This window comes from Ruditapes philippinarum, unplaced genomic scaffold (genome assembly GCF_026571515.1).
Source record: "Ruditapes philippinarum isolate M1 unplaced genomic scaffold, ASM2657151v2 ctg3750_1_1_1_1, whole genome shotgun sequence".
Lineage (NCBI taxonomy): Eukaryota > Metazoa > Mollusca > Bivalvia > Venerida > Veneridae > Ruditapes > Ruditapes philippinarum.
This window is the reverse complement of record NW_026852587.1, coordinates 66,646-77,460: the sequence shown is the minus strand read 5'-3', so window position 1 is coordinate 77,460 and position 10,815 is coordinate 66,646. Positions and strand designations below refer to the sequence as shown.

Here is a 10,815-nt window from a genome sequence, read left to right as displayed (position 1 = left end):
TTTGGAATCAAGTTTTCACTGCCTTAAAAGAAATGAAAATAACGCCTTGGAAAGCAGTTTACAAAAAAAGATCTTGAAGTAAAAGAAGAAATTTTGAACAGAAGTTGGAAAAATAGCTGTAGATAAAATGATAAACATCATTAAAGTAGGTAGCTTTTTTGTGTTGAAATTATCAAAGTAAATAAAATGTAATGATAATAAATAGATAAATAAATAAATACAATAATATCAAGTTCAAGAAGCCGTAATATTATGAATAGGTTAACTTGTAAAATACAAAAGAAGCTGACATAAAATATATGTGAACATAAAAACAATATTAACAACAATAGGGTAGATACTACCTATATAACTTGATTAAACAGAAATGCTGGACAAGAGATAATTGACAATAAATCAAAGACATTCACATTTGGATTGGTTAATTCATTACCTTCAAGTAACTTTTATCAAACTGTTGTGCTCCTTGTCGGTGATCTTGTGTTGGGAAATGCGTCCATTGAATATCACCCTTCCTTGTTGATCTTGTTTTTTTTATTGCTTTTTGTTGTTGTTTTTTTTTTTTTTTCATATTTTAATGTTAATGTACTTGCATATGGAGCTGAGCATGATATCGATGATCAAACCGCTTTAATCAATATACCAGCTTCTTTTATTGATCGAATATCATGTCATTGAACAGCAATTATTATTGTTTCTTAGATGTTATTACCGTTGTATGTACTAATTAAATTATTATTGTGGTTATCTCCCTTTAACAAGTATCCATAATGTAACATAAGTTTATAGGATAGTCAAAGGCAAAAATGTGAAGTTAATTCATATCTTTACAAGCATCATATTACATTTATATTCTATTTCTGACAAATTTGATGAACAATTCCGACACTTTCTGTGTTCTTTTGGAATATTGTAATGCCTACATTTTTCTATTTCCAGATTGTTATCCTATGGAAATCTTTATGTATAAACTTTAAATATTTTTTTCAAACTGCAAGTCGCTTTTTAAAAGTCTGTAAATAAAAGTCTGCTAGAATAATTATGTTTAAATGCCTACTTTCTTTTTAAATGTCTAAAATTCTCAGTATATATGTAAAAGTTATGTTCTGCAGAAGTTAGAAACTTCGACGTGAGCGAATTATTTATATTAACACGTTGAAGGCAGACGTTAGACATTCCTATATTGTGCAGCATATATTTTATTGATACACCAAGATTTTTGTTGTTGTTTAAGCATGTTTTATGTTTTATCTGATAATAGCATTATCAGATGACTTAAATATTTTATCGTTATATTTAAACATTATAATCTATTTCTCCGTATACCACAAGTACATCTAGATTTGTTGATTTGCGAATTCAAAGAATATTTCTTTCGAAGGAATTTAAAAGGTACAACATAGATATTTTATAACCATAATTAATACCAAATTTTCGCGCAAAATTTTAAACAAATCCTATTAAGTATAAAACAGTTTACATTTATTTAAAAATCTTTAATTCAAACGGTTTAAATCTTAAAAATTAGTTTAAAAAACAAAATGTACAAAATCCTTTGGACGGATACCGGGTCCATTCTTAACAGACAAACTTTATTTAAAATTGTACACGACATAATCTATAATATAATAAACATGTTATAAAAACATAATATCAATTTATAAGGTTTTTTATAGAAAATAATATGTTTCTCTTTTCAAAATTTTGTTTTATCTATTTTAATAAAAACCAAATTAAATGAGTAAATTGATATATATAAATTTTTTTTTTTTTTTGGGGCTTACTCATATCAACTAGACGGAAAATTGCGACTTTCCAGTTATTTTTGGTAGACCTTGGGTGCCCCCCCGGATTTTCTAAAACTGATAGAACCAGCGACTTTCCCGTAAGCTAGCGGGATGCTTCCTCACATAAAGAACCCCAAAAGCCCTGTCGGGATTTAAACCCACGGTGGGGGATTAAAAGGAAAAGGAAAATACAAAAAAAAGTGAGCAATATGATGTTTAACATCATTTTATTTGTCAATGCAAGGGCTTTTAATAGTAATGAATTAATTATAATCTATTTAAATATTTGCTTCGCAATTAAATTTTTAAAAACTGACAGGGTTTTACATAAATTTAAATATTTTAAATTGACAAAAAATTTTCAAAATTTTCATGTTTATTTTCCAATTAAAACAACTGGCGTAAAAGTTAAAAGACGTTTATCATAAAAAAGCTGTTACATGACGTCCCTATTACCCTCCTGGGCCCAATAATAGATACCCCCAAAAAGGTGGGAAAGGGGTCATTGATCAAAAATATTAAAAATTAAAATTAATGTGGAATGATTAAATTTTTTCTGAAGTTTTTTTAACAATTTGCATATTATAATGACAAACTATCGTATTTTTTCTAATTATGCATAACTACGGCATACAGAAATTAAATGATATTCATCTTCAGTGTCTTAGGTATTACAACATAAGCAATACTTTTCTTATCTAACATTTTTTATATTTAGGATATCTGCCAGTTTATATATGATCGAAGGCAAACTTCTCATTTTTATAGAAGAATGAGCTTTTCGTCTACTTAAGCAAATGTCCTTATCAGCTACATTACGCTTACGTTCATTTTTATGCGATCCTAGAGACAGTATAAATAAATATATTCCGAAATGAGGTTGTTAGTGATCAAATGGAATTTAAAAAAATAACATCAAACCATTAATATTCTATAATGAGAGCAGTTGGTGTATTGCTGGTCTAATATTGCAGAAGTACAGGTAGCATAGCAAGTCAAAGGAGCGCAGCAGGTCTAGGGTGTAAAGGTTATGCAGCCTATTTAACACCCCAGCAAACCTAGATTAAGCCGCAAGTCGAATACAGCATCAAGTCTAGGTTCAGCAGCAAGTCTAAAATTGCAGCGTGTCTAGACCGCGCGGCAAGTCTTACTTGTGCAGCAAACTCGATAGTTCAGCAATTTACTGAAGCAAGTTGAATACTGCATGAACACTAGCAATTCGATGGAGCGCTGCATGTCCAGGTTGTGCTAGGTTGCGCAGGATGTCCCAGTTGTGCAGCAAGTCCAGAATTGAATCATTTTTTAAGAAACAGTAATATTTACTGTTCGGGATCACAATGAATCTTTAAATTTAACTAAAACTTGACAGATTCATATCCTTAAATCTTTTCTTTAGAAATATTTTTTTTCTTTTATAAACATAAATATACCTCTTTAAAGATTTGAAAATTGTCGAATTCGTATGAAGTTTTAAAATTTAATTCTGTTACTTATGAGCTTGGAAAGTTTGCATTTTTCATAAAATTGTATGAAACCTTTTTTTTTGTTTTAATAGCCTCATAATTTATACTATTCAACCTCCCGTTTCTCTATAAATAGTATTTGTAATAAATATCAGTTTTTGACGTGCTGTTATCTTTCTAAGTGGATGCCTTGTCTTAAATCTTATACACACTCTCCTCTTTCCTAACATGTCAGCAACTCATATCAGCATGTGCTGTCCGGTTTATGACTACATTGTACAATTAACCTATATTTCAAAAGTTATCTCAAATTTAAATCTTTAGCACGTATTTAGTTGTCCTATTTTCTAGTCAGACTTTGAAATTGCTTTATCCATTTATAATCGTATTTGATAGTTGTTGAACCTTCAGTTGAAGTGAAGTATTATTCAATTTTTGACAATTAACGATAACAAAAACCAGATTTTCGACTGTCTTTTATTAAGTACAAAACCGGTTAATAACAAAAGTTCAAGTGGTTGTAGTTGTTTGAAGCGAAAAAAAGAGTTTTTGCAGACAAATCGATAAACAACTTGTCTGATCTTGTGATTTATGATTCAAACAATTTCCAATGTATAATAACTCAAACAAAGGAATGATGAAAGTTTTTTTTTTGAAACTCGTTTATTTTCTTTGTTCATATACACATACAAAAGGTACTGAAAATCCAGCTTCATTATTTATAAAAATGCGTTTATCTTTAATGATTAAATGCCTTCCCCCGATGACATTTTGGTGTACAATTTTTAAATCTGTGTGTGCCTGTCTATATTAACATAAAAATTGACAATCATTTTAGAGTCATTCGCTTAAAAAAGATTTATATCGCATGAACAGACGAAAGAGATATTGATATTGAAGTGCAGTGGTAGAAATATGCCTTTAACCGGCTTAATCGCAATTCCTATTTGTGATAACACATCTTATCTCAAAAGAACAGCTGACATTAAAATGTGCAGTAAATCTGAAGCCAGGGCTTTGGTACGTGGAATATTATATCAACAGGCTTTTCCTAATTTATCACATCAATGATTAATCAAATAAAACTAAACTGTGTTAAACTATATGTTTTATTTTGTATGGTTGCCAGAGCTAAATAAAATCACATGTTTACATCATATAGTAAGTAGTTACCTCAGATAAAATATATGCACATATGAGCTACGATCCATGTTTAAACATCAAATACGAACGTGTTTCTAAGTTTTTTTATGTCATTTACAAATTTCATATAACTGTAATAGGTTCTCCATCTACACAATTGGTAGTCTACGCAAATGTAAATCATTTTAATATGGACTTCAAGAGTTAAACAATTTTACTTTTTAATGATATCTAAGAAAAACTAAATCATGCATAAAATCATTACAACTAATCCTTTTTATTCTACAAATAACTGTAGATATTAACTCTATTAATCTAATTTCACAAGTATAACACTTTAACAAACATAACGTTTGACTTGAATACATTTAGCTTAGTAATTAAAAGAGTTTGTTTACGTCTTCTCGAAATCGATTAAAATATTTTAGCAATTCAGCACGTTTCTGTATTTCTTTCAGAATGGACATTCTTTTTAAAAATCCCTCTTTTCTTTCAAGTTTCTCATTTTGTAAAAGCACATCTATATGATCTTTAATAACAATGAAAGGATTTTCTTGCAAACCTATTTCACTCAATGTTTTTGTACATTTCTGTAGTTCACCTTTCAGGGCATTTGCTTCATTAAATATCTTCCTTATGTCTTCTGTAAGTTTTTCAACAATTTTTTCTTTTGCAATTAATATTTGCAATTGTTCGAGGTATTTTTGTTGTTTTTCGTGAAGGATTTTTTTCACCTTGACTTGCACAAGTTCAAATATATACGGAGTATTTGCATGTTGTTGCCAATGACACTTGTTTGGACAAATTGTGCAGTAACCATTGTAGTTCATAACCCTACATTTAGATTTATCCTCTGGTGAACAGTTACAGTTTACATGACAAGATACATTACAATTTAAGCAATTCGTTACATTCTGTCCCCTGGGCAAGTCCCTCTTTCTTTGTTGCACTTCATTTTCATACATTTCAAGACTTTTGTAACTTTGAGCTACTGTTTTGATTTTAGTTATCTCTTTTTGTTCTTCCAGCAGTTGTCCTGTTTTGCTACGCCCATCATCGATTTTTGGTTGCAACTGTTTTGCAATTGCATCGGCCTTCAATCTGACATGTAAAACTTCTCTAGTTCTGTCGAGGTTGCATGAAGAAGAAGAATCCAGGTGGGCAAAGAAAGAACGAAACCCCTTTACACTTATTTCCCAGAACATCGATGCCAGACTGGAAGCATAAATCCCCTTATTTTTAACATAAAGTGAGCAGTTATTGAATGAAAAAGTACAGCCAAATGGGAGCCTTGATTCTTTCATTCCAGCAATAACCGGTGGATCTTTGCCATCTGCGAAAGTAATCAAAGAACATATATTGTTCTTAACGTCATTTCCAAAGATTGACAAAACTGACTGAAATATATACTTTTGATGTAAAGTTAACCTGGCGTCAGGTGCTTTAAGAACAAAACATATAGCATCTATATTTGTTAAACAATTTGTTATGTTTTCAGAAAATAACATTTGAATTTGTTCTATCATATCTTGGTCTTTCCCAACACCACGTGTATCACCAAAACCTGGCGTGTCTATAATTTCCAGCTGGTAGTGAAGGCGACTTCCTGTCTCGGGATGTAACGTGTAGATGGTTATCCAATCTTCCTGACTAATGGCCTGTAGGAAATGAAAGATATTACAACTGTTTCATAAAGAATATATACTGGTAAATGGCATTTTGTTTACAATAAAAATTTTATAAATTTTCAAAAGGGAATGTTTGGAACTAAACCATACTATAAAATGTGACGACACTGCTGTTACCAAACTGAACATAATAGGACTTCTTGATTAGAGATATACAATTATATTTAATCAAAATAGTTAATTACAATGCTAATTGCAGTCATAAAACACCAACCAATAAGATTCGGCTCAATTAACCGACGAAGAAAATGCATTAACGGCTTATACGTTATATTATATAGGTAAAGTGTGACTATATACATCATTTAGTGCACTATCATATGTATATTATATGCTATAAGAAAATCACCGAACTACAAAAGATTCATGTTTACATGACCTTGTTCATATTTCCATTAACTTTTGATGCATCCTTGACAGTAAATCTAAATGGATCATTCCAATTTACTCCGAAAACATAATTAATGAAACCGTCAACTAAGGTACTTTTGCCACTTCCCGTGGCCCCAAGAAGCATTATGGTTTTATTTTCACCAATGTGTCTTGCATTCCATTCGCCTGAATTGACAAATATAAACATGTAAATGTGACAAATCAAAATGAGTAAAACTTTGAATAGGAACCAAATGTATGTTTTGTAATGATTTGGATATTTTCTTTCTATAATTTCAGGTATTTTAAAGATGTGAATTATCAGAAAAAGAAGATGTATGTGCACAACAGTACAGACAATATTCTTATAGCATGTTACATGACACATTAAGCTTAATTACCCTTTGATATATAAGTCATGCATTATATTTTATGCTCGCTTTATCATAACAGTTATAAAATACATTTCATGTTTACAAACCAATATGAAATTCTCGTATATTCTTTATATCTTGTCTTGTTATTTTCGTGATTGGTACCGGCAGTATATGTGGTGATTGGTCAACATTTGCAGAATTGCCGATAATATTCGCTATACGAAATGCCCGAGACTGACAGGTAGTCACTGTAGCACTGTCTGAACTATATGTTCCCTCTCCTTCTTCATAGACAGCTCTGACACGAAACACGTAAGACGTGTTCGATTTTAATCCGTTTAATACAACACTTGATTTCTTGAATTCACCAGGAAAATATCGCCATCTCTTATCATGATCAATCTCCTTAAAGCTGATTTGATAATAACCGTCATTTCCTAATTCTAATATTGGAGGTTCCCATGTAAGTGTTACCTCATCTGAGAAGACGTTTGATAATCTGGGCCTCCCTACCTGTTTGGAATTATACAAAACAGAACACTAAAAAACACTAAATGCGATAGAAAACTAGCAAATGCTTAAAATACTCTAATGTTAAACGTTTTGACTTTAAACAGTAGGATTTCTGAAAACAGGAATTGGATCATCAAGTTATGTATACTGGTATACTTTACTGTCATCTTTCTTTCGTAGTTCGTTACTTTTTAGCATTTTAAACATTTTTATACTTTATCTTGATTTGTATGAAAGTTGGCACGAAGTACAACGTTTTTAGATAACACATATTTCAAAATAACTTTTATGAACGAATATGAAATGCAGCCTACAAGGTATATAATTTCTCTGTTCGATTAAAGTCTTTGTCTAATCAATATTCTATCTAATTCTTATAAAAACGTATAATAAACTGATGGTTCAAATGTTTATTTCACGCATTTAAAAAAACATATTGACAACAAGGAATAAGATCTCTAATTATTACATTTGCTTATATAATGTAAATATTTAATTGATACTTGAAGGGCCTCGACTGAGGTTTTAAGACACGATGGGACTAGAAATATTTTTCGACATTAATGTTCCAATTGATAAAGGTCTAGACCAATAACGTGTGTTTAAAATAGGCGTTGCAACCCTTTTCATTTAAATCAGACTTAGAAAAACACAAAATACGATTTTCAATTTGCTGCTGAGTATATTTTCGAATTCTTTCTTTTGCATGTTTTGCTGTTGTAAGTGCCACTGATGATCAATGTAAGAAATTTAAATTTTATGTTTTTATGTTTTTGAAACTCATTGGAGTCCTTTAAAATGATTTACCTTTGTGAATCATATATAAGGCCATTATAAATGTTTCTCCTTAAATTAGCACAAAATATAGAAGGAATAGAGCTGTATTCATAACAAATAAACTAATTAATACAAAACCTTTCTCGTGTCTATGAAATTCGGACGTGATATTAAGGTCGGTTTATGACGTGCTGTAGCCTTTCTTCGTGCATGCCTCTCCACACATTTCATACAGAGTCTCTCCTCACATTCAATGCAAATGTATTCAGCATGTGCTGTCCTGTTCGATATCTGACAAGGATCACAATTGTTGGATGACTGTATTTTTCCTGTAACCTAGAAAAATAGACGGTTATCTCAAAATGTATTAAGCATGTAATATGTTGTCCTTCTTTCATTTTTAAAGAGTTTGACCCATACATTGTCTAAGTTATGAGAGTTGTTATAAATGTCCACTAGTTTATATTTCTATATATTTTAAGCAATATACGTGCTAAAATTCATGCAATGTCATAAAAATAATATTATGTCCATTAATTTTCCATTAAATGGCATCGCTACTGTGTTCCGTTTCGACAAACATAACCTTCTCTTTAACCCTAGACCGCGCTGCCCGATGGTTCGATGTGTCATCCTATCACCGCGATTTCACCATCGTGCTATTGCCATTTCACCATCGTGCTATTGCCATTTCACCATCGTGCTATTGCCATTTCACCATCGTGCTATTGCCATTGTGAAAGCAGCTGTCGCGATTTCATTTTCGTAAAATTGCATTTTGACCAGTGTACAATCGCGGTTACACCATTATGCCATGCCATCATATCATCGCGTTATCACCATCGTCCGATCCAATTTTCTAAATCGTGCTATTGAATTGAACAATAAACAAATGAATGTTCAATAATTTACTTTGAGAATTATGTCTGTTGTCGTACAACTGCACCTTGTCTTGTTAAGCAAGTTCATTCCCAGTTTTATGTCTTTACCTTTTAAAATGATTGAATAATCGGCTACATTAAAGTTTTTGCAAGACGACGATGACACAGAGATCATAATAGCTCGACTTTTCTCAGTTAGCAAATACAGTTTCCTTTGATCACATTATAATAGGAAACAAAAAACAACAAGGAGTTACCTGCCTTTTATTATCTATGTACTGTAGACAAATGCGTTATACAGTAAAATCATGTAACGTAAAAATACAGTCACTATAAGATTGAAATGTTTAATAATTATGTAACATATGATTTATATGAACTATTTACCAAAAGGTTTGGTGAAAGTGAAGTTTAAGTGAAATTTAAACCGAGAAGTGAAAACGCTTTTTTATAAGAATATAAGTATAAAATCATCTATTCAATTTCAACATCTTTTTTGTCAATTTGTTTTGTCGAAATCTGCTTACTTTCTGTTTCGTCTCTATAAGTATTTTCATTATTTTGATCACGTTAGAGCTGCGTGGTAGCTGGGTGCATAATTTATTATCTTCACTGGAGGAATATGCAAAATCGGTCCATAAATAACAAAGTTATAGCCAGTTTGAGCAAAATATTGAAAACTTTAATATTTTGACCTTAAGATCAATGTCACTTTTGAATGAAGGTCTAATTAGCCTGAAGCTCTATCCTTGAATATTATTATTTACAAGTTTAAAAACAATTCAATTATAAATAAAAAAATTAGCTACTTACAGCAAAAATCAGGAAAACAAACAAGCAAATCTAAACATAAAACCTTGAAGTTTTAGGTCATGTGTTTGAACTGAAACAAACTTTGCTTGTTAAGAACAATTTAAAAATACATATCATACTTGTGCATTTAAATGTTTTTGTAATGAGAAGTTTTGCCAGAATTATACGAGTATTTTTTCCACCAGTATGTGTACATTGAATTTCGATGAAATTTAAAAACAAGGTGTGCTTACTTTTCAAAATATTCCACAATAAAAACAAACCAAATCCGCACTTTATGGCCACCGCATAAAAACATGTCGCCTTAAGAAGCTACACATACATTATTAGGAACGGCATCCATGAATAGACTTACCTTAAGTATAAATATTTTGATAATTGCACTACAATAAATAAGAAACAGTAACATTATTATAATAGCACAGTTTAATGGTTTGGGTGTAAAATATTAACTTCAGCTTAGAATAACACAATCAATTTTGAAAAATAAATATAACAGAATTTAACAGAATCATATTATCAATTTGATTGATAAACAAATGAGGTCGTAAATTATAACACATTTTGTCTCACGTTTGAACTGCATGGTAGTTGCGTGAAAAACATTGACAAACCGAAACCTTTGATAACGAAGAAATAACTGTGTCAATTGTCTGTAAACGGTATCAACCGCGACCGAATATAACTTTGCGAAACCAAAACCAGCAAGTAATAAATGAACAAAAATTCTTTGTCACTGTTCACCTTGAATATTTCACATTGCTTACCCAAAACCAACCACCAAGAAATAAACAATCTGTGTCACTTGTTTACAATCTTGTTAACCTTGGCCGATTATTATTATTATTATTATTACTATTACACTTAAATGCGTATGCTATATATATATATATATATATATATATATATATATATATATATAGTCCGAGCACGATAAACATACTTTCGTCATGTCTAAAATTAGAAGCACAGTCCATGAAAAGATAAACATAGGTAAACTA

General features: G+C 30.7%; 1 protein-coding gene across 1 annotated transcript; it reads right to left on the bottom strand.

The window, feature by feature from the left end:
- Positions 1 to 4,328: 4,328 nt before the first annotated feature.
- LOC132717902 (uncharacterized) lies at positions 4,329 to 8,583 on the bottom strand. Its single transcript, XM_060701487.1, has 4 exons — positions 8,259 to 8,583; positions 6,935 to 7,343; positions 6,461 to 6,639; positions 4,329 to 6,051 (listed from the first exon to the last, which is right to left on the bottom strand). Exons 1-4 carry the CDS (start codon positions 8,349 to 8,351, stop codon positions 4,774 to 4,776), a joined length of 1,959 nt encoding a protein of 652 aa, XP_060557470.1. The 5' UTR covers positions 8,352 to 8,583; the 3' UTR covers positions 4,329 to 4,773.
- Positions 8,584 to 10,815: the final 2,232 nt, after the last annotated feature.